Source organism: Schistosoma mansoni, chromosome 6, assembly GCF_000237925.1.
Source record: "Schistosoma mansoni strain Puerto Rico chromosome 6, complete genome".
NCBI lineage: Eukaryota > Metazoa > Platyhelminthes > Trematoda > Strigeidida > Schistosomatidae > Schistosoma > Schistosoma mansoni.
Genome location: NC_031500.1, coordinates 2,928,338 through 2,953,660, shown reverse-complemented (window position 1 = coordinate 2,953,660; position 25,323 = coordinate 2,928,338). Strand labels below are relative to the sequence as shown.

The 25,323-nt window shown below is 31.1% G+C and overlaps 1 protein-coding gene across 1 annotated transcript in view; it reads right to left on the bottom strand.

The window, feature by feature from the left end:
* Smp_123660 (putative peroxidasin) overlaps positions 1-25,323 on the bottom strand; it is a gene marked incomplete at its 3' end in the record, with an annotated part of 40,562 nt that overhangs the window by 12,215 nt on the left and 3,024 nt on the right. Inside the window, exons 2-6 of the mRNA XM_018797964.1 lie at positions 23,997-24,499; positions 21,246-21,822; positions 19,902-20,201; positions 3,558-4,558; positions 14-1,266 (exon numbers count right to left, since the gene is read on the bottom strand). Of these exons, the coding sequence (XP_018652953.1) occupies positions 14-1,266; positions 3,558-4,558; positions 19,902-20,201; positions 21,246-21,822; positions 23,997-24,499 (3,634 nt within the window). The remainder of the gene's footprint in view (positions 1-13; positions 1,267-3,557; positions 4,559-19,901; positions 20,202-21,245; positions 21,823-23,996; positions 24,500-25,323) is intronic.

The window sequence follows — 25,323 nt, the reverse complement described above, 5'->3', positions numbered from 1 at the left end:
ATATTCAACTTACATATTGGTTAGCTTAACCATCAAAGATGCATTGCCTAATAATTCTCGAGAAACCAATCGAGCAGATGGTTTAGGATATCCAAAGTATAATTTTGTAGAAGACCATCCAATCGGCGTATTCATACCATTTTCATATTTTGGTGGTAATAAACGTCTGAATGGTACCAATGCGGCACCCCACCTAGGATGATTTAAATTATTACATGTACCATCAATTGAACGATAGCGTAAATGGAAACATAATTGTCTTGAACATGGATCTAATTGTTGAGCACTTTGACAACCTGATAATTGAGCTATTATAGCCAATTGATCTGTGTTCAGTTCAACACCTAATGTATCACGTGAATTCGGATCAACCTCATCATATTCTTCAAATTCATCCGGCATTGTATCAGTTTTGTTAAATTCAAAATGTTTTTGATTTCTTTGACGTAAGATGCTGGTCACTTCATCGATTGCCGCTTCATAAACTTCAGCTGCTTTAGCTAGTTCAAGTGCTGCACGATTTGGTTGTCGAAATAATGAGGCAATATCTGCAGACGATCTTCTCCGACCTGTATCTCTTAAACGGTCAGCTGTTTTGCGAATAGCTGTATCAATACGTTTACGTGCTTTTTCTATTATTTCTTTGACAAGATCATCACCATCACTAGTTTGAGAATTTGATGACTCATGATTTTTATCTTCATTTTCAATCGTCCCATCATAAATTTCGGAACTGGATGATACGTGATGAGGACCGTCAGACAGAACACGAATTACTGTAGAAACACGTGCTGAACCTAGCCTGTTTGCTACATAACATATGTATCTACCATGTGCATCTTCTGTGGTCACATTTCGAACTAATAACACACTCATTGTTTCTGTTTTCTCATTTTCAGCTAGAATATATTGATCTGTTGAATAAATACTCAAATTATTTTGAAATCGGAATTGTAATGAATTTATTTCTGTACTATGACTACGTACAATATACCGACCGCCTGTAACTAACTGTAATGGTAAACTGTCCTTTTGCCATACCCATGATATATACGGTTTTGGTAAACCTTTCGCTGTACAACGTAAATCCATAACTGAATGTTCTGCCACAGAATTATCATCAGCTGGTGGAGCTTCAATTATTGTCGGTTTTGTTGGTTGGATTAGTTGAAGAATACCTTCTGAAGTAGTAACACCATATGAATTAGATAATACACAAGTATAACTACCTTCATGATAATCATGAGCCTCGGTAATTTCTAGAATCTATAAAATGACAAAAGATACAGACTGAAATGAAATCGCTTATTCAACCTAACTTCAGTTTTATATTGAATAGAAATTGACAAGTAACTAAACTCATTACTGACCAAAGTTACAATACTATTGATTAGTATATATATCAGCCAACTTTGAATCGTTAGTAAAGAAAATATACCTCATTTTGATTTCTGAAATAAGAACAGTCATCATCAGTGTTAATTGTAGCTATTGTATTTCTTAAAACAAAATCTCTTAATGTACACTCATCAGATAGTCAAATGATTTAGGTACAGACTACCTGTAGTCAACATGTTACATCAAATATGACTAGAATTAGTGACAATCTACAAATAAAAGTTATAGAATACACAGAAGACGTTTTGCCAAAAACTGACATTGTGGAAATGACTTTATTATAATTTTTTTTTGCTTTTTTATTTTTAATTTTTAGAGTTTACTATAGTCCCATTAATAAGTGGGGTAACTTGATATTTAACCAAAACTTGATAAAGTTACATGATATTTAGCAGTAGAATTCAAGGTCCCTGTTCTGTATTATTTGAAACTATAAGTATTTGGTTTACAAGTCTTGGTTAATATCAAGTTACCCGCTTAATAATGGGACTATAGTAAAACTAGTTTGTTTGTTACAAATATAAACAGTTGATAAATCATAAATAAGACATGATGTTCACTAATAAACGCCATCAAATATAACAGAAACATTATTGATTATAATTTGGAAAAAAAAGTGCCAACGAAGAATTTAAAGAACAAAACTAAACCTATTTGCATACTCAAATTACTATTCACAGACTGATAAGTTATCAGCTATTAATCATATTATCAGCATGTTGTCAAATAACCATAACTTTTGCATACACTTAACCCAAAAAACTAAAAATAGTAAACCTTAATAGCAACACAATATCAATACTAATCATAATCAGGGAGAAAACAAAAATTTATAAGTTAGATTCAAATTCATGATTGGATAACAAAGATTTTGACTCATTTAAAACCATTCTGGATCGTGCTTGGCTATAAACTCTTATCAACTTTCTTTGCAGACCTTATCCCTGAATAAAACCTATTATGATGGGTAATATTCATTTTTTCATTGATGTAGAAATAGCAACCAAATAACTAACACATTTCAGATTGATAGTTTACATAAATAAATGGTAACATGTAAAAACAATAACTCAAAGCAAACACTCATCATACTTTTTTCAGTTGATGCTTCACCACGTCAGCGATTATATCAATAGCATATCTTTATTATATCTACTAATATCTAAACACTGTTCTGTTTCATCAGTGATCCTACTCTAGCAAACTAGTCTTATATGATTGAAAATTTGCTGAGGAGCTTACCAAGGGAAATACCTTATTATTCAGATAACTTACTTATGTTTTAGTAGGTGGTAATTTCTAGTTTGATTTATCTTTTGACATTTATCAGTCAATTTTATTTGAAAGTTCAAATCGTTTATTTACTTATTAGTGAATAACAGTAGTTTATGTTATTTTCTAAAGTATCATTTCCCTACATTTTCGGTTAGCGACTTTTAGTGAAGTTGTTTTCTACGGGATGGGGTTTCTAACCCGATGCCCAACCCTCTTCCTTCATCTAGGCTTGGGACCTGCAGTAACTCTATACAGTACTACAATTCGAATGAGATTAAAAGCAGTTCAGTGAAATAAATTTTCTTTTTATGACTACTATTCATGAAAGCTGTATAGTTAGAATTTAAATTATTATACCTATTTACAGCAAACTAACTAAAACAAACAATTTGTCATTGATAAGTTATTCAAAAAATTAGGATTGTTGGTAGGTTTAATCGACCAAAGTAATGATAATTTTTCAGTGGATTTCAAAACAATTCTCCACGTTTTTTTATCTAAACAAGACAGCAAATCGATAAGCAACTGAATATTTCAACAACTAGTCAGCTACGATGAAATACATTCAATATGGTCGTTACTTAGATGAAACTAGAAAATGGAATGAATAGTTTGGAATTTTCATTCTGATTAATAAATCCCAGCCTAAACTTTTAGCTTAGAAGCAACATATGCCAAGTCCTCGTGATGTTATCTCCAAGTCACATTTTAGCCATAAAACTTGCTCTAATTTATTCAAATCTGCATGATCACAGTGTACATTAGATTTTGTTTAGAAAAAAATTTGCCATCATTAGTCATATTAATGTTATATCCTATACAAATAAGAATACCAGTTGCAATATAAAAATACAATTTTATCTATAAAAAAAACTTTTACTTACTTGTCGTCTTCTATATAGTCTTATATAACGTGTAGCTTTAACAGGTAAAATCCATGTGATTTGACTAGGAACACCTGATTCCCCTCTACATATAAATCTGGCTATTTCACCAGCCACTACTTTAACATTTTGCAGTTGAACAACTATAGTTGGTGCTTTGTTTTCAGGATTATCTTGATTGTTTTGCACAGGACCATTATTAATAAGATCATCTGAAGTTGGATCATGTGTTTCGTAATTACTATCTGATGCAGTCAGTAATTGAGGCGTCTTTCCGCCAAAATCTTGTCTTGGACAATGTGGCCATGGCCAATAACCATATAATTGTTGATAAGGTTCTGAATAAAGTACCCTATTTCTGTCTGCATTATTTATTGCTTGATAGCCTAGTAAACGTGTTTGATTTACTAGAGTACGAAGGCGACCGGCTAAATCTGATAGTCTAACGTTCCGTACTTGTGATGGACTATGACAAGTGACTCTTGACGATTTTGATTCCACATACATAAGGGATAATGAAAAATCAACTAGTTCACAGGGACAATGAATTGGATTATTACCAAGTGATAAACGCTTTAGATAAATTAATCCTTCTACTGAAAATGGTATATGTTTCAACTGATTGTTTGACAAGTCTAGTTCTTCCAGTGTATACACTGGTGTAAATACATCTTGTGGTAAATAAGCCAAACGATTTGAACGCAATACTAAAACTTTAAGCATTGGCATACCAATAAATGCTTCAACTGATATCCATACAATTTGATTTGAATATAATTCTAAACGTAACAAATCTAAATGTCCTTCAAATGATGCTTTCTCCAAACGCATAATTGAATTTTCTACAATTGTTAAATATTCAAGAACTCCACCATCTGAACTAGGTACAATAGTTGGTAATTGTGGTATAGTTCGAAAACCAACATTTTGACAACGTATTGTCTGTCCCATACATGCACATCTCTTAGGACATTCTTCACTTGTGATCAAAGTTAATTGAACTGATAATATAATAATATAGGATATGATAAAAAACATGATTAAATCCTATGATTGATTCTGGAATGTATAATCATACACTAAAGATGACATAGAATAATAAGAATGGAATAGTTTCAATCAATTGTCCGGTTACATATATATATATATATATCCCCCTCGTAAATGTATATTTCGGTCAAATTAATGATTATCAAATAGATTTGTTTACAAATCATTCAATAATAAAATTCAACTTTATATTATAAATAAACTAATAGTTATGAGAAATTCAATCACATCATTAATGAATTGGATATTCACTAATAATCTTGTTTATCTATGAATGTTTCTTATAAAGTTTACTAATAAATAGTATGTTTAAGTAGTTTGAATGAAATTTTCTAAAATGATTCAATTATTATGAAGTAATTAATTAAGGTCAAATTGATATATCTTAATGATTATGATTTAAGTAATAAGTTATGTACCATAACAGTGAATAATATTTTGTACTATATAAATAAGTTAACTAATATTAATAAAATAAACTGTAATTCACTTAGAGTTAGTGATTTATATCTTCCTATTGTTATTTAGGATTAAAATTGATCAGGACTTAGTAACCAAGTGGATAACACGATGGTGTTTGAAGCGAATGATATCAGGTTCGAGTTCTAGAGTGAACATCAACTTTGAGATGTAGGTACATCCAGTTGACGAGTCCCAAATATGACGAAACGCGCGTCCTAGATTCCACTGCTAGTCACTATCCATCTTTGCTCATTTCTTTTTTGTTTATTTATCAAAAAAGTCTTACTCGACTATTTGAATGTATTAATTTTTGCTTACAATAGATTAAAATGGATAGTTTATTTTCGAGTCTATTTTATTATTTATGCACATGGAGTGTATTTAGTCATGTAAACATATACATACTATTAATTGTTTCATTAAAAACAAAAACTGGGATTTAGTAAAAGAACCTTTGGCGGGACTGCTTGAATACCTGGGCTACCTGTTCCTGATATCTCGATATTTCAACAAATTATCCATTTTTTTTGTTTTAACAAGCCATTATGTCTATTAATCACACAACATGTTGAGCCGCGTTTATGAAAAGTTTATTACTTTTCACTTTACAAGTTACGAAAATGTACAATCAGAGACATCGTGATGGCTGGCAATATGCATTGGAAAAAAAGAATGAAGATTATTCAGATGTCGATTGCTGAACTGCTAATATCTAACTAGTGATTACTTAATATTTCTCGTCAAGATCGATCAATAGATAAGGAAAGAAAACGTGTTGAAATACTTTTTGCTAACAATTCCATATTGTACCAAAAATATAATACTCAATAAAGACATTGATAATAATAATATATTGTTTCTGCAAAGAAAAGTGAAATTACGTAACAAACATCAAGATGTAACTATGTGCTTGATGAATATTATACAGAGGTGGCAATTTGTTCGCTTTATTGTTGGAAATTTTCATAAATCTACTGATCAATGATTTGCTTTAGCTTTTAACTTATGAGACAAGGTTTTCTAAATAGTTGTAATCAGGGATTACGAAGGAACATTTGGAAATTTTGGATTTCTTAGAATCTATATTGATTTTCTTTTCACCAATCCACATTCTCTTCATGATAATTCCATCCTCATAATTTTTAAATGTCTTTATTCTCTTCATAAACATTACAGTTTACGCATGTGTATATTTTTATGTGTAATTCCACACTGTCCTACTCGCGTGTTTGACCATGCACACTACAACTCCTTATAAATTTATGTTACAGAGGATTTTAGAAACAATAGTCCGTATTAATCTATGCAAATATAGTGGTATATCAAATAATGTTCTCTTAAAATAGCTGTCTTATTTAATTTACAGGTAAACTGTATTCATTTGATAGCGCCCTTTTAAAGTAAATATTATTTCAATGTTTCATGAACAACTGAGATACTATGAAGTGTTCTTGAAACCCAACTTCAATTTAACAGCTTAAAGGCAAATAATACTTGTTTATAAGGGAATGTACTGTAGGTGATTCACAGGAGTCATCCATAGGTAGGATATTTAGGTTGAAGTATATTCTATTTACTTTCTTTTTTCGTTCTTTAAATAGTTTTTTTCATTCTTCTTTGTATAACCGGTTGATTCAATAAATTCCATAGTAAAATAAGGTTCATAATAACTTATCAATAGACGTGTAGAATTTTTAGTTTGATATACTGATATAAAACACTTACTTACACAATCCTCTTAGAACTCGTTCGCGAATAAAAACGAGCTATTGGATTTCGTTAGAATTAGATTTTACTATACTGATACATTGAATTTCTTCTTCCTAAACTGACGGATAATAAAATGGTACTGATAATTGATGTATGCATTTTTTATGAACGACTTTTAAAATAGAAAAGTATAACAAGTTATATACCTTATAAATTGAGCAGACATAACTTTTTTCTGATATAAAATTAATATATTACTGATTTTAATTTTCAACGTATATAATACTTATTATAATCAGAACTGTATATATTCGAATACAATGAAAATCAAGCCACTTCATATAAGGATAAAAGAACCGGTCAATTTGAAGATAATCAATAAAAATTGACATTTTACATTTCTAAATTTTTCGAATACCTTTTACTTTATAAAATAATAACTTTGTTTCAACTAGTCAAAGAATGACTTGACAAGAAATTATCAGAAATGTTATATGATGAAAAGGTATACCTCAGAGTCTTACTAAGAGATGCACTTCAATAATTCATTGTCTTAAAATAAATAATTACTTCCACTACACATGGACAAGAAACAATAACAAATTATCAGTTAAAATTATGAGTCGATTGAAGCTAGACCAACATCGAAAACCTGGAAGCACTGGACGGCCGTTTCGTCCTATTATGGGACTTCTCAGTAGTGCGCATCCACGTTAGACATCAACACCGTTGGATGCCGGCTCAGTGATCTATCAGTTAAGGGCTCTGGCTCGAGACCGGTACGTCCTGGGTTCGAATCTCGCGAGAGCAGGATCGTGGGTGCGTACTGCTGAGGAGTCCCATAAAAGGACGAAGCGGCCTTCCACTGCTTCCACGTTTTCCATGGTGATCTAGCTTCAATCGACTCATGATTTCAACTTTGAAAAATACTGAAATCTCCACAAAACCCCTTCTGATAATAACAAATTATGTTGAAGATATATTAGCATACTTTAGGATTCTCAGTTATTCGCCGTAACTAACACTGAAACTGTAAACGATGAATGATGCCCACAGAAAATTAAACGAATTCAGTTATTAATTCGATTGTACTGATTATAGATATTTATCTGCCATTGACAATTAGTTAAAATACTACGAAAATTTATTTGACGAAACAGTTTAATCAGATCCTTCAAGTTATTATCAACTATTTCACTAGAATAATTGTCTACCATTTTAATTTTTCCATAGTTAGATAATTAGATGCGAATACTATGGTTTGAAGATTTTTGTTATTTTGAAATGTTAGGTGAATTAATGCAAATGAAATGGAACTCATGATTTTGAAGACTAACAACAATCCCCAAATCTTAACTGGACGCAAATATAAACAGCATTGAGACACTCTTTTAATAAACTCATAGCCAACTCAAGATTTTGAAACGAAAATATTTTCGAGCATTAAAATACATGTTGATAGAAGCAAAATAACTAGGTTCTGACATCTCAAAATGTGATAATCAATTCTGAATGAGTGATTTATGTTGCCTTTCTTTTGGACTGTCAAACTTATCTAACACACAAATCCTCAAGATGCTAAAACGGCGAAAATTAAGTGGTAGAAATATATATGTGTATATAATATTTGTTACGTTAAGGGTGGAAATGTCGTCACCTTAAGTAACAAGACAAACTGAGATTTAATTTCAATTTATTCTCATCTCAGACAATCACACACTATGAAATTAAACAAAGAAATCAATAATACTACGGGTTTTTCCGTAACCATCTGTCCATTAATTTATTCATTGTCAAAAATAAAATCGTTATATATTTAAATTGTATATCTATATGATACCTGATTAACTAGAAACTGGTAAACTGTTTTGAATATAATACTAAAGTCAATAACTCTGGTAATCTCATGCTGTGTTTTACAAAAGTATCATTTAAAACAATAATTATCTTATAGTGTCATCATATTTCTGAAAACTGTGCTAAAGGGTGATGCAGAGAAAATTAACTGATTTACCAAAATTGAAACTAAACGTCTTTTACTCGAACTATTGTCAGTTCATTACAGGAATATGAAGGCATTTAACAAATATAAATAGAATATATCACTTAATTACTAACGCCTGTTATCCCTAGTAGAGAACAAGAGGCCGTTCACAAGAATTCTAGTGATAGTTGTGCAAGTCTCATCTCTGTACAATAGGACTGTTATGACGTTTGTATTAAAAGTCTTACTTTGATGTTGGCTTTCAGACAGTTGTTCTGAGTCCCATATGTTCTTCAACTATAGGAATGCTGCCTTTGCTGTGCCAATCCTTGCCTTTCCGTCTGCATCAGATTCTTCTTGTTTATCGATGATGATGATGATGATGCTGTCCAGGTACGTGAAGTTTCCACCTCTTTCAGAGCTTGTCCATCAAGTGTGGTTGATTTGATTGATGTTCTAAGTGTTGTATTTGATGATGTTATTTTTTCCCTTGTGTATGTTGACGCCTACTCACTGCTGAAGAGTCCGTTACTTACTACATTAGTTGTTTTCACCTGCATTTGTTGGTGTGAATGGGATGGAAAAATTAGTTCAGTTCATAATACGGTTGCATGTTAACTGGGCAACTCGATAACCAAATGCATGTTTATGTTCCCAGCTCTTAATTATAATTTTGTTCCGGTGTCAGTAATATTCTGTGGCTACTCAAGGAGGAGTGAACCAAGATTAGATCTCACAGCTCAATAGTTTAGAGTTGACTATTGTCAACAGTAAAACAACACCGGTCCTCCGAAATATGAATATATCTACTTCTCTAAGTAGTGTAACCAAAACTTAAACCGAAATTCTGTATGAAAAGTAAATGCATGAATAAATACCTTGAATACTAAACTTTGACGTACTCGCATCTTCAAATTCATATAATTAAAGTCGCACGTAATTACAGAGTTATTCTGGCGGAGTTTCGTCCTTACTTGAGATGCATCTGTCAGCTATCCTCCATGCACGACTTTGCAGTGTAGTCCGTCGTATGAATTTCGTGTGATGTTGACGATCTTCTAGGGTACACGATAGTGTCGAAGAAGGTTCGATGAGGCCCTTCTATCCACACTGTCGAACGTTTTCTCATAGTCAAGGAAGTCGATGTATGGTGACGAATTCCATTCAGTTGATTGCTAAACAATTATCTGTAGTTTCATGATTTTATCTATGCACGACGGATCCTTGCGGAATCCAGCATATAGCTTCCGAAACTGGACGTCTACTGAGTATTTCATCCGGTTCAGCAACACTCTGTTGAAGACTTTTCCTGTTACCGATCGCAGTGTGGTGCCTCTGTAGTTCTCATGCTTGCTCAGCTCTCCTTTCTTTGGTATTTTGATGAGGCATCCTCCTTTCCAGTCTGTCTGAACTTGTTCTTCCTCCCAAATCTTACGGGATAGAACGTGATGTGTTTATTTAGACCGACAGAAATTCATATCATCATCAATGATAATGTCTTACATTCAAAATATGTATTAGTACAGATCAGTTTACTATGAAAGGACTGGTAAACGTTTTTCAAATTAATTATGGTACAAATTTCTAGATCACGTTTCATTTCGAAAGTCGAAAGTTTGAAACATCAAGTTGTCATAAAAAGGTTAAACATCTGATGAATAAAAATCAACAACCGTGGTAACAAATAGAACACCACGTCGTCTTTTTGAAAAAAAGACAAGCGTGAATTGAAACGCAAATTGATCTACTATGGAATGGAATTTTTTGACTTTGGTCTCCAGTGTTTTCTAAACTTCATTTCCATTTTAATGGAGTCAATCATGTTAAAAAAATAGAAACATATGAGTTCAATCATAATTTTTAATTCTCACCGATAAAACTTGATTGAAACTGATTACTTTCTATTTCTTTTTTGAATTATCTTATTTCATTACAAACAACACAAACAAATAGATGCTCACCCAGAAAATTCTTGTTCAAAATGTATTATCATCAGAAGGGGTTTTTGTGGAGATTTAGTATTTTCATAGTTGAAAGCGTGAGTCAATTGAAGCTAGACCACCATAAAAAACCTGGAAGTACTGGACGGCCGTTTCGTCCTATTGTGGGACGACCTCGCCTCAGGAGGTTCGAACTCAGGACCTACCAGTATCGCGCCAGAGCACTTAACCACGGGACGCCGGCTCAGTGGTCTATCGGTTAAGTGCTTTGGCGCAAGACTGGCAGGTCCTGAGTTCGAATCTCACGAGGCGAGGTCATGGATGCGCACTGCCGAGGAGTCCCACAATAGGACGAAACGGCGTTCCACTGCTTCCAGGTTTTCTATGGTGGTCTACCTTCATTTGACTCATGATCTCTACCATATAAAATTACTAAGATCTCCACATAACCCCCTTCTGATAAAATCTGTAATAGTTTAACCATAATGTAGTGGTTAACAGTTTTAATGGAAAACGTTAACCTTTCTCTAAAATAAACTATTGTTTTAATAGATAAGTAATAAAATAATGCAAGTGAATAAATTAATAATAAATTTTAAATGAATTTGTATTAATTAGGCTGAAAATAGTCATTTGATATAATGGATGGCCATTTCAAAAAAGATTTCTACACCTTTTTTACATATAGCTTACGCTTATTTATTTATGTAGCTTCTTCTGTATGCATTAGACGAACACTTTAATGATCAAGGATGTTGAATGAGATTCTGTCGATAAACCTAAAGGATCATCTTTACATCACCTTTCTTGCTTTTTGTTTAATTATGAAGAGTGATGATTAGTAATGAAATAATGGACATGCTAAATCGTATACTAAATGTAAATAACTCAATAAAACTAGTTAAATTGGTAAGTCCACACAGATGCAAAGCAACTGAACATCTGATTTTCATTTCGTGAACTGACGCCACGTGATGACTGAACTAACTATATTCGTTATAAAATCTAAACAGTATTGTTGAACAAGTAAAAGAAACTAACAACTGTTGTTCAGTTTGCCACTCTGAATAACATTATCAGTAATACCTAAATCATGTAGTCGTTGTGAAGTAGACGTTAATATTGTTTACAATGATAATGAAATCTTCTCATTTTAACTATATGGCTCAGAGAATATAGTCTCATCAATTACACACACCCTTGTTATGAATCTCCTTTATCCCTTAAGTGCCACAAATATCGATAAAAAAGGCTGAGCAATCATATTGTGAGGAGCACCATTTTATTCATCATTTCATATTATTTCTAATGAAATTTAAAGTTACAAAACTAAATCAGGAATTTTTTAAATTAAAGAAGGTAATCTAAATTTTATTCTAACTTATGGCAATTGAAATGATATCACTTTCATAAATGACCCAGAATATATAGTTAATTAGAGCCTTAGGCAATTAAATAATAATAATAATTTAAATTCTATACAAAATGATATGTCCTAATTTTATTCTATTTTAAATTAATAACTAAATAATTTGACATTAATAAAGTATTCAGTTATGAAATAATACTAATACTACTACTAATAACAATACTAATACTACTTTATTTATTTATTTAAACACATATATATTGGTACAATGAGGCACCAGATATATATGCGCCACACAAATCTCATTTGATTTGTGTGAGGGCTGTGATACTGCCCAGATGCCCAAACTGAAGCAGGTGGTTTTCTTAGGGGGCCACACCTGGAGCCTTTGATCTAAAGATCTGATCCACAAGGCAGTGGAGCATTGTAAGGAGATGCAGTCCCATGGTAGCCAGTGACCAACAATTGGTTCATACGCGATTTGTTCCCTCAGGATACCGGAGCCCATGTACGCCATTGGTTTGGAATCAGGGTTTTCCAACTCCCCCAGGTGAACTTACCGTGTCCACCAACCCGGTTAAAGCGCCGGACATTCGCTTTTCGTCCTCTCAGTTTCGTAAACAACACCCCCCGCCACGAGAAGGCAGTGAATAGTAACTTATACTACTACCAATAATAATAGTAGTAACAATAATATTTTAAAATAGATTTAATAAACAATCGAAATTTAATCAAAGATAATAATTGACAAGTAAATCCAATGTTTACCAAAGAATTTCTTTTTATTCAATAAATTCATTTATAAAAGGTGTTGTGTTGTTCTTGTCAGGATTTATTATGATCTAGTCTAATGGTATGATAATTGGTTTCAAGTATTTAATTATTTTAAATAAATGATTTTATATATGATAATAAACAAAATAATTTAGTATATCAGTTAGATACATTATCACTAAGTTATTAAAAATAATTACTATCTGAACTGCAACAAATATCGCGAGACGAGATAGTGGATGCGCACTGCTGAGGAGTCCCACAATAGGACGAAACGGCCTTCCACTGCTTCCAGGTTTTCTTTGGTGGTCTAGCTTCAGTTGACTCATGATCTCAACTATGAAAATAAACTAGCATTGAAACTTTGAAAATGAATAATTCATTATTAAACGAATGTTCATTTAACGTTATAAATTTGGATAGAAATCTGCAACAATCTATACAAAGAGGTTACATTGAAGTTGTTTTTGTCTAATAACTCGTTTTGTATAAGATTCATAGGATATTAATGAACTACCAGATATTGAATTAAGTTCCTAAATTTTTCCGTAGTATTTAGTCAGCACTCATAACTAAACAGTTAATTATACATTAATGTCTAGTCACTAATCATTGTAGTTTATTAAGTCGGATTGGCGATTTTTTTGTTACCCTGTTAGCACAGTGGGAACATTTAAGCTGGTGAACCAGATGATTTCTACTTTGAAGTTCCAAGTGGTTATCGTTCACGAAGTTTTAAAAGTCACTTTGTTGATGAATTTCAGTAAGGCTGAAAATGTTTTGTTCTTTTTTCCCTGATAAAAAGGATAATCATTGTAATCGAAATAGAACTAGGTTAATAACATTGTATACATCTACACATTAAAACAAATGGAAATAAGAGTAAACTTATCAGTATCAGCAATATAATAAGAAGACTGGTCAAACCATCAAAAGAGAAAATTGGCTAATAATTTGAAAACTTAGGTTTTGTTACTTGCTGAATTACATGTTATCAAATTTTTTTTCAATATTTTCGTGTAACGTAATGATGGGATAAATATGTGATTGATGTGGATGCTTTTAATGTTGTTTGGTCATATGAATTATCATTGAAAATGAATAATCTTCATATGATAGAGTACTTTTTGAAACGGTATCACCTTGTTACATTCCATCATTTATTCATTTCATCATTAATAAACAAAGTTCACTTCAAGCATTAACTTTGTTATGTTCTAATTACAGTAGAAAGCAATAAACGTTTAAAAGCGCCATTCTTACAAATAAGTTGTTATGATTTCATAACTTTTTATCTATATGTAGAAAACACCCTGTTCGACATACAGTCCTGGATTTCACTGCTAGCCACCATCCATCCAGGCGATACGCACAGTACTCACATATGCCGATAAGAGACTGATCGATTGCAGTCCGAATCATCAATGTGAAGATTCAGCCTAACAATACCAAGTGAATGAAGTTTTTTGTTTCAACTATGAATCCTTTGATTTGATTTTCTAATATATAACAACTGTATCGTTTAATTTTTCATATTTATGATTAACATTTCAGTGATTGATTTCTATGATATTTAAACAAAATAGTTCTGAGTAGCAACTCTTTTTTGGAAACATTTATTTGCTGTCAGTATGAACAATATCTCAAAATTAGATGATGAACCGACCAACACACGTAATTGACTAGAACATTACAAGGTGAGTGATTACAAAAATGATTTAGATTTTACTGAATGTCAATATTTTTTATCAAATAGCTATATTGTTAGTTTAAAAAGACGTATGCCAAAGAAACTCTTTGAAAATTAATATTTATGATGAAGTTCTATATTGAATTGGTGTGAAGACTTTAAGTGTTTGATGTAAATTTGAAGAGTTTTGATACGAATCTAGAAAGATTTTAATTATGAACAAGTATCTGCCCGACAATATATTAAGTTTGTTATGAACCATATTATTAACGAGTGAGATCTGGCTTTAAATAACTAATTTGTCACTGACAATGAACATGTATTGCTTTATAGATGTAATTATCGAACGCCATATAGTGTTTCCAAGTTTGTCGTTAAGGTACAGCAGAGTAATGACCATACTTTTATTTCATCACGACGTTCAGAACTCACCATCAGAGACAGTCTTATCAGATGTCATTTTACAACATCAACACCAAAACTGTTGAATTTCATAAAATCCTAGAAGAAATAAATCAATCTCGTAAATGGCTGACAGTATAGAAGCACTTAAAAGATGATCTGGTCAAAACAAAAAATGGTATTTATGAGGTTATGTAGTTAATTTCTTTGATACAGTTTGTAAAGTAAGAACAACAGACATTGTTGGACAATGTCAATTAATTTGATATCGTATGCTTTCAATCTTCCACATACATACTGATTTAGAAAAAGAAAGAAAATGTTCTAAAAATGTAATTTTTGTGTAACATGTATAGAGTAGAAAAAGTCAGTGATGTTCAGGGTTTATCGATGCTACTTTTTGCTTTCTCTTTTTAGGTAACGATCCCGAAGTCAATCAAACGAGATGTCATGGATGATGGGATGTGAAGATATATTTGAACCATAGATTGAAGTATTGTAATGTACAGAATCTCAGTTGAATATTTGTCGTAAGAGATGTGCAGCTCAGTATACACAAATGTGTTCTGGTGAGGACACTTAGCCAAGCTCTTTTATCTAGGCTTGTGTCCAGTAAAATTAATGAGCTCCACACCAATTTCGAGGATCTTCGAAGCTATTCATGTTTTAGATTTATTTGTTACAACAGAATCATTTAATTTACTAATGGATAATAATTATAGTTTTCACACTGATACAGGTTCAAAATATGAATGAACAGATTGGGCGTGACAGAAAGAGTTTAAAAACTCAGTTCAAATTTTCACAAATAAGCTAGACAAAATGATGAAAGTGATAATAATTATAAAGTAGTTAAAGATAAACGTCTACAATATGGTGTGACCACTTAAATGATATGTTTTCCCTAGGTTATTTCAATGAACTATTGCATTGCTGATATGCTCACATTTGAAATTTAAAAAATGAAAACGCTATCCCAACAAACTTTCAGCAGATCTCTATGCACACCGAGTATACATCAACCATATCCCTTCAGAAAATCAAATATTCTAAAAATAATCGCCTAATCCATTTTTTCTTGAAATCTGAGGCTACTCTTCTTAAAGAAGTCCAGACAAGTTTGCTGAATGAAACGTTGAAATTATTTAAATTTCAATCGCTAAGATTATTTCAAATATAATCTTCACATATATTACTTATAATTTAGTCATTCAAATTATAACTTTTTATCAAAGAAAATTATTGTTACATAGAACTGACATCAATAATCAATCAAAAACTATGATAATACCGCAGAACGTGTTTTGCTCTGTATGCTTTTTGGTATTAAGTTTGGTTGTAAGCGCAAAACTTGCTCCATAAACTTCAAGATGACAGAGGAAGTTAAGCATTGACTTATGTTTAGCTTCATACAAATTGGTATGGATAAATTATTATGAGGAAAAAACCAACGTATGCAAATTCAACAGACAAGAAGAAAAGACTAAAGCATAAAAAGAAATACAACGTAGTCACAAAGTTGAAATGGACATAAGCAATCAATTATAGATTAACTTAATGAAATGATTACATAGAACTTAAGTCGAAATCAGTGGATTTTGAAAATGGTTAGAACAAAAGAAAATTGTGATTATCCTACATGAAACATCCTAAAAACAAATCTAAATTTAACTACTAAATACTTCTAAATCACAATTTTATTTTATTCATTCGGGTATCAAGATACCAATGAATAACTGAATAGCACTGTTGAGATGAACTCAAATCAATATTATGATTAGGGGATGCTGCCAAGACAGAAATTACCAATGTGACTTTTCTCGTTTACAATATTAACTTGATATTTATTAAATCCTAATGTCACGTTACTGACAGCTTGATTACTTTATCTTTTACAATACTTAGTGTACTGTGATGTTTCATATCTTACAAAATAACTTTCTTGTTAAACATACTTTAACTTGTTCAAATATTTCATCTCATTAACACGAACAATTAAAGTTCAGTAGTAGAATACTGTTACTATGAATATCTGATCTATCGATGTTGCTCTGTACTGATAGGTAAAATAAAATCATACTATCTACTTTTCATTTGGTAGTCATTTTAATGAAAAATTTATTCACTTTAGTCCTTAATTAACTCATCAACAAAGAAATAATTTGAATGATTGAAATTTATTTTTAGATTAAAACAGTCTAAGATTGTTTTAACCGGCTACTTATTTCACTTATACTAATACCCTTACACCATATAGGTTTGTACATGTTTAAATAATTAAACCTTTTAAACTAGCCTATATCTAGACAGACAGTTTTATTTCAGACAAAAGTAATTCTTTATGCAGAGAAGGAATGTGGCTGGCAGTTGAATCCACGACGCACGTTTCTTACTGGTTGTGACTAGTCAGTTAGATGTAACAACATCCTAGAGTTAATGTCTGCTCTGGGACTATTAGCCATCATTTATAACTGCTTAACAACTGCTTGTAACATAATGGCAATATCAAGACAATCCACACAAGACGAAGGTATGTCAAGAAGAGACGACTGATCCACAGCAGTCTTAACCATCCATGAGATGACTCCAGAAACCATACATATAAATTAGGTGATTCTTCTATATTCTCATACAATTAGCCTTTATGTTTTTATGCTTATATCGATGGGTATGTATGATCGCAGATACCGGCTCACGTATTTATCCTACTTACGCAAATATTAATCACTTAAATTATCTATAAGAATGCCTAATCGATAATGACTCATATGCCTATATATTTGTGTGCAAAATGTGGATTGCATCGGTCCCTGGAGTAAATTTATTTTTAGTTACCTAAGTTTCTTCATGATCAAGTTGCGGGGTTTGGTGTGACGTTTTCAGAAAACATCATATGTAACCAAGCAGTGTTGCATAATGCGCTGTATACTTTCCTAATGAGCGCAGATACTTTGTTTATTTTTATTTCCTAATAAACTAACTTCTCATTCGATTTCTTTATGTAATATGACACATTATAACATATTATGTAATAAATTCACTTAGTATTGTTTGTTTGAATCTTCCCATTGATGTGTTAGGACTGCAACTGGTCAGTCTCTAATTGGCATATGTGCATACTGTGCGTATTTCCTCGATATAGGCTTAATTCACAAGCATAGTAAGCATCGATGAGAAGATTCAAACAAACAATACCAAGTGAATTTAAACTTCATCCCATTGCACAAGCAAGTGGCTATTACGACTCAGTGGCCGAGTGGATAACGCGATGGCGTTTGAAGCGAGGGTACTGGTTTCGAGTCCCAGAGTGAACATCAGCTCTGAGATGCAGGTACATCCAGCTGACGAGTCTCAAATAGGACGAAACGCGCGTCCTGGATTCCACTGCTAGCCACTATCCATCTTTGCTTACCATATTATGTAATAGTTTGTGTTGATTTATTCAATTGTCTAACTTTTTATAGGTATCATTACCAAGATTTGATTTGATAATTTTGAATAAATTGAGCATTGAGTAGATTATTATAAATAAATAATATATTTGTAATATCCGAATGAGTATAAAAATTAGATTTTCTGACGTTTCGTGACTCAGTGTAAGCCACTTCTTCAGAGAATAAATAAGCAAATTAACAATAATCCAAGTTTGAATAGTACAACGGAACGACAATTTGTTTATGTGTATCACTATTCCGTAAGTTTAATCTGAATGGTAATTTATCATTTAAAATTACTTGTTTAATAATTATTTCATTATAACAATCATCTTGTGATAATTAGAAACTTCCAGAATTTAAACATTTGATTAATATCAGAAGGGGTTTTGTGGATATTATAGTAAATTTAATAGTTGAGATCATGAATCAATTAAAGCTAGACCACCATAGAAAACCTGCAAGCACTGAACGGCCGTTTCATCCTATTGTGAGACTCCTTAGCAGTGCGTATTCACGATCTTGTCTCGTGAGATTTTAACCCAGGACTTATTAGTCCCGCGCGTGAACGCTTAACCTCTAGACCATTGATCCGGTATACAACGGTGTTAATGTCTAACTTCTACCAATCCACGAAATTGAGCGACACATCCACCATTGTCTTCAATGAGCTATCATCTTACAACAGACTCAGTTGAACTCCCTGGCCTTCCAGTGCTTCTAGATTTACCATGATGATCAAGCTTCAATTGAATCATGATCTCAACTATGAAAACTTAAACATTCATTAGAATAAGTAAATCTTTCTTGTTTTATAAAATTTTGTAATAAAGTTCATTTTTAAAAATAATTGATGACTTAATTGATTAAATACCATAAATATAAACAAATTGTTTATTTAATTTATTATATATACTTTTTTTTATTAAAAATAAACCAATAATCAAAATGTTTATCTTTTAAAGGTTATCGTTTGTTATTTTTGTTTTTTTTGTTTATTTTATTTAAATTTTCTTTTTCTTTTTGATTAAATATACTACTACTATTATTATTATTGTATTCATTAATTTGTTCTATATTCATTTCATTATTTATTATTCTATTATTGATTGATGATTTAATCAATAAATTAAAATTATTATTTATTAAAATAGATGAAATACAAAATTGTTTAATTAATAATTGAATCATTTTATAATTTGGTAATAAATTTTCTTTAATACAATTTGATAAATTAAAACAATAAAATCTTAAATTTATTATTTTATAAATAAAACAATAAATTAAACGTGGTAATAAATCACGTATATAAAATATTGATTGATTGATTATTGATTTTATTGGTATTAACATTTTATATTCTAATAAATACCAATTTAATGATGCATATAAACGTTTAGTAAACAGAATTTTATTATTTTTTAAAAATTTTATATTATTATTATTATTATATTTATGTATAGAATATAATTTAGAATATTCATTATATTTATTAAAACATTCAATAAATAAACTTTCTAATGATTGACTTATATCATGATGATCAGTTTCAAGGATAATTAAATTAAAATCTTCATCATTTAAATAAAATCCAGTAATCAATTTATTTACTAGTGGAATATCTTCATTATTATGTTTATCATTAGAGTTATTTAATAATATTGCATTAGATGATTTTGAATGGATACATGGCATATATTGTGATTGTCTAGAATTTAAATTTGCTTTAATGATATGTAAAGGTAATTCATCAGATATTCCAATAGAACGTGCATTAGATTTTAATACAAATAATTGAATCTTTTCTATTATCTCTGAAACATACTTTGCTATAAAGAAAAATAAAATTTAAGGACGTATTAGGGTATCTAACCTATTTGGTGTTTATAGATCACAAAAAAGGTTATCGTTATACAACAACTAAATATCACAAGACATTCTGATCAACATTACTAGAGCAGTAAAACACTCAGACTGTCCTCAAAGAACTCTGTTCAGTATTCGAGGTACTTTTAGACATATATGTATTGTCAATTACAAACTGTCTAACTGACACCACACTTCTTGTCACCAGTTGTTCAGATGGGCCAAATGAGTTTCTGATGGTTATCAGGTACAACTGATACTTCCAACTCATTGGAACAAATAATATTTTCATAGTTGAAATCATGAGTCAATTGAAGCTAGACCAACATCGAAAACCTGGAAGCACTGGACGGCCGTTTCGTCTTATTGTGGTACTCTTCAGCAGTACTCATCCACGGTCCTGCCTCGCGAGATTCGAAACCAGGACCTACCAGTCTCGCGTCAGAGTACTTAACCGATTCGCAGAAACGATTTTTCCAACCTCTCACCTTTCATTGGACCTAATTCCCTTAATAGGTATGTTTTCGGTTGTTGTTTTTTCCTCTTTTCTGCACTTTTGTTTGATTATTATCGAGTTTTTTGTTTATAAATCACTGTTTTACATTTTGAACTCTAATCAGTTATTATTTTACCTTATACAACTTTTCTTGATTATTATTATTCAGTCTATTATTATGACCTTTGTGTTTGTCGCTTTTTTTCATATCAGTCAATTGGACTATTATCTGACCTATAAATTATTTTCTTCCTTAACTCCTTGATTAGTACTTAACCTCATTTGTTATTTATTGTCTAATAAATTTGTAATGCAATCTTTCCTAGCCTCCTGTAGACATATATTTTCCATAAAGGAGGAGTCCCATAATAGGACGAAACGGCCTTCATGATTTCAACTATGAAAATACTGAAATCTCCACAAAACCCCTTCTGTTACAAATATATTTTGCATAAAATGAACGTCTACTTATAAGTAGTTAAAATATGTTCAGAAAATGATTTGATTTTACCTTCTATTTCGGTTTTATCAGGTTTTTCCAAGATGAAAACCATACGTTCAATAGTCTGTGCATTTTCAGGTAAGGTGTTTATTTGTAATAGTCGATTCATGTTGATATTCATCTCTATTTCAATGGATATTTCACACTGACAATCCACGTAACCAATATAACTACGAGGAATACTTCTAGGATTTTCATTAATAGATCTATGGTCTTTTAATAAATCTAGATCAGATTCGCTAATTGGCAGTATAGGCAGTGTTCGTTTCATTTTAACACATTTTAAATGGATTATTTCACTTAAATCCAAGACAATCCTTCCAGTAGGTGATGGAATTTTAGAGCGGTTTTCACCAGTATTTTTATCTATACATTTCGTTGAAAATACATTTGTTTTTAAATTTGGTTGAGCTTTTCCAATTTTATCATCATCTGGCTCAGTGCAAAATAAACCATTTCCAGGTAGTTGTTTAACTTCATTTGTTCCATCGTCATGGCACACTCTGTCGTACAAATCAATGACTACAGGTAAAGTTTGTACCAATTCACGAAGATATAATCCATGAATATCATATGTTAGGATAACCTATAGTGGATTTAAAAAACTGTAAATCATAATACCCAGGATGAATAGTTTTCCTAAAATTCACAGTAAATTCATATTTATAAAATATAAGGAAACTGAATATTGAAACTTGTTTAGGCGGTGGTCTTGATTGATGAAATGAATCACTAACCGAGTGGGAGCTGATTTCATTTCAGTGATTTCATTTTTTAAATTATGCAATCGCAAAATATAAACAGGTTTTACAGTGACGATCTATAGTATGTTTATCAAGAATATTAATTTATGAAACACTATAGGAAAGGGATGGAAATAAGCACAAGTACAATAAAGTATATCGTTCTTTTTAAGGCACTGAAAACATCACTGATAACGAGCTTGAAAAGCTAATTAACTCTTCTTGGAACTCCTCTACAGCTACTGTCTGTCCTAAGCCTGAGTATATGAGAAGGTTTAAGTGCTGGGTTGTCAAATCTATCTTGTAAAAAAGAAACATTCTACAACATTGTGAAGCAGAAATAACCAATTAAACTATGTTCTGGTATTTAAATATTTTTCACATTGAAAAATCAGGATTCTTTAGAAGGTACAAGTGCGACACTCCTGACATGTTTCTGACAATGTTCTAACCTTAAAGATTAATAATAAGATTTCAAAAAGTGTCACCTATCTTTACTTCATAATTAGTTTATGAGATCCCACTTTTTTATCTTATTTTTATTTAAATTTAGTCAATTTTCTGTATTAAAAAACATTTTGCCGATTATTTCTACTATCATTAATGGTAGTGATAATATTTTGAATAGAAATAGTCAATGGAATCTAGGACATGTGTTACATCTAATTCAAGGCTTCTTAACTGAATGTCAACAATGTTAAACTGAAGCTTATTAAAATTAATTATAATATAATAATAACGATTATTTACTGAGATATATACACAATGGATGAAGCTTACGTCTCTACAAAATAAAGTACACTATATCTTATCAATTAGAATTGCACTAATCAGTTAACCTTAGTTATTAAATCGATATTTAGATGAAGGTTAAAGCGTTTCTATTAGTGTTCATGAAACTGAATTGAATTTAGAATTTTCAAACTTAAAGTTAATGAAAAGATGGATAATAGCTAGCAGTGAAATCCAGGACGCGCGTTTCGTCCTATTTGGGACTCGTCAGCCGGTTGTACCTGCATCCCAGAGCTGATGTTCACTCTGAGACTCTAACCCAGTACTTTTCGCCCCAAACGCCATCGCGTTATCCACTCACCAACTGAGTCCTGATAGCCACTTGCTTGTGCAATGGGATGAAGTTTAAATTCACTTGGTATTGTTTGTTTGGATCTTCCGATTGATGTTTAGGACTGCAATTGATCAGTCTCTTATTGAATGAATTTCACTGGAAATTTGTGCTATTATTTTTCATAAGTAACATACATAAATTTTACTATCAATTGTTTCTCAATGAACTTTAGTATGAATGTGTTTTATCCTTGGATATCTTATTCATCTGAACTAGTGAACAAATGTTGAAGACACAAGTGTTCAAATCAATGTTTAGATTACATTAGCAACAACCCAAGAGCTCACAAAAGAAGTTATGTACAAACATCATTTAGAAATAACCAAAGCTCACTACAGCACTTTCAATGGGTGAAAAGTTAAGAAACTTTTTCTCATATCCGCTTTACATAAAAATTCGTACCCACGTAATTTCATCAAAAAGCGTTTAATAAATCATATATCCACTCCTGAAAGCAAAGGTCAAATCATCCCCCGACACATGAAAAACATGATAAAAATTACTACAAAAATTTTGAGACTTTTTGAAATCCATGTCACTCGTAAGCTAATGCAATAACTTCACTACATTTTGTACAAGTAGACTATTATAGACACAGATTTCTCTAGGAAAATGTCGAAGTTTCAGATCAAGAAAATTCTTAGAATCGATTCGTAATCATTAGACACATCTGGATAGGTTTGGTTTATCAAACTGGATTTTGCTAATCAGTCACTTATGGCCATATGTAGATATGGGACAATTAACATGACACAACGGATACACAACGTCACACGAAGATAACGAAACCTATGGTGATTACTATGTGAAAAACATTGTTTTGAGATGTAATGTCAAAAATTGATATTTTGGTACACGCACAAAGTTATCTCTATAATTCGATAAATTTACCTGTACTTCATCCATATATATTTCCTTTTCTTGAACATAATCTCGTGACTGATGGCTCCATACATCAGAAAATGTAGTTACTAATCGTAATGGTTCACATATATTTCTCATTTCTTCATAGCTTCTATATGGAGCAACAGGAAGATTATGTAATCTGTCGATAGTCAATATGATTGGCTGAAATTTCTGCCTCTGGTGATCAGACATCAATGGATTAGAAAGTTTCATACCAACTAATATATCTTTAAAATTACTCTCTAATTCTAAAGTCACTGAAGATAATGGTGGCTTATTCAATGATATATTAGTAGTTTGTGTCAGTGGTTTACTTGCTACAATCCATCCCGGTGGATTTATTCGAAATAAATGTCCTGTTTGTAAGACTAAACAACATGTTCCCCAACTTTCAACAGGATCTTGGATTTTGTCAGTTTTTCTTGATCTATAACCAGCAGATAATACTTTCATTCTGCTACTGCAAGATTGGTTGGATGTATTTACGTCTGCGAAATAAAAGTTTATTTTTAAAATGTTCAATTAAAGTAGCTTGATTTAAACCAATAAAACATCCTTGTAATATTAAGTAAATTGATTATATTTTTTGCTGTAGAATACAACTACTCATTAACTGTGGGATATTTTTAAATGGATGAAAATGTGAGCCATTTTAATTCAATGAATTCTCTATATAATTCTCTTTGTAACCTATATCATGGGATTTTTATCCAGTTGTTTTTAAAATAGAAATACGATACTATTCTAGTTAATGAACAATAATAAACTGATGAAGAGTCTAAGTTTAACAAGATTTATCCCCCATGCATAATAGAGTTATCATCTTTTTTGTGTTAATTGTTAGGATTTATTGAATATTTTATCTCCTTACTTTTTCTTATCCTCTCATGATCTTGAAGTATGGAACTTTCTACCAAAGTGACTTTCACCGTACTTAAATATTTGCAAACTATTGACAGTCCTACAATAAGTTTCTTCAACATCTTTTTTCTTAAACAAAAATAAATCATTGATGGAAAATATATCAACTGACCTTATTCAAAAACACCTTATCATCAATCAATAAAAACCTAAAATATTCATATAAACATTAAATAGGAATAATATATATTTGTAAAAATTCATCAGATGTATTTTAGAAGACTCAAGATCAATATATTTAAATATTTTTATAAATATTATTCATAATAATTTTTCTCTATGTAAATAAATTGACGAAGATCTCCAAAATCCACTAATGTCGATTATCCATACTACAACTTTTTACCTAGAGAAATCAAAACTTAGTAAATCTGCCGAAAAATACTAATTC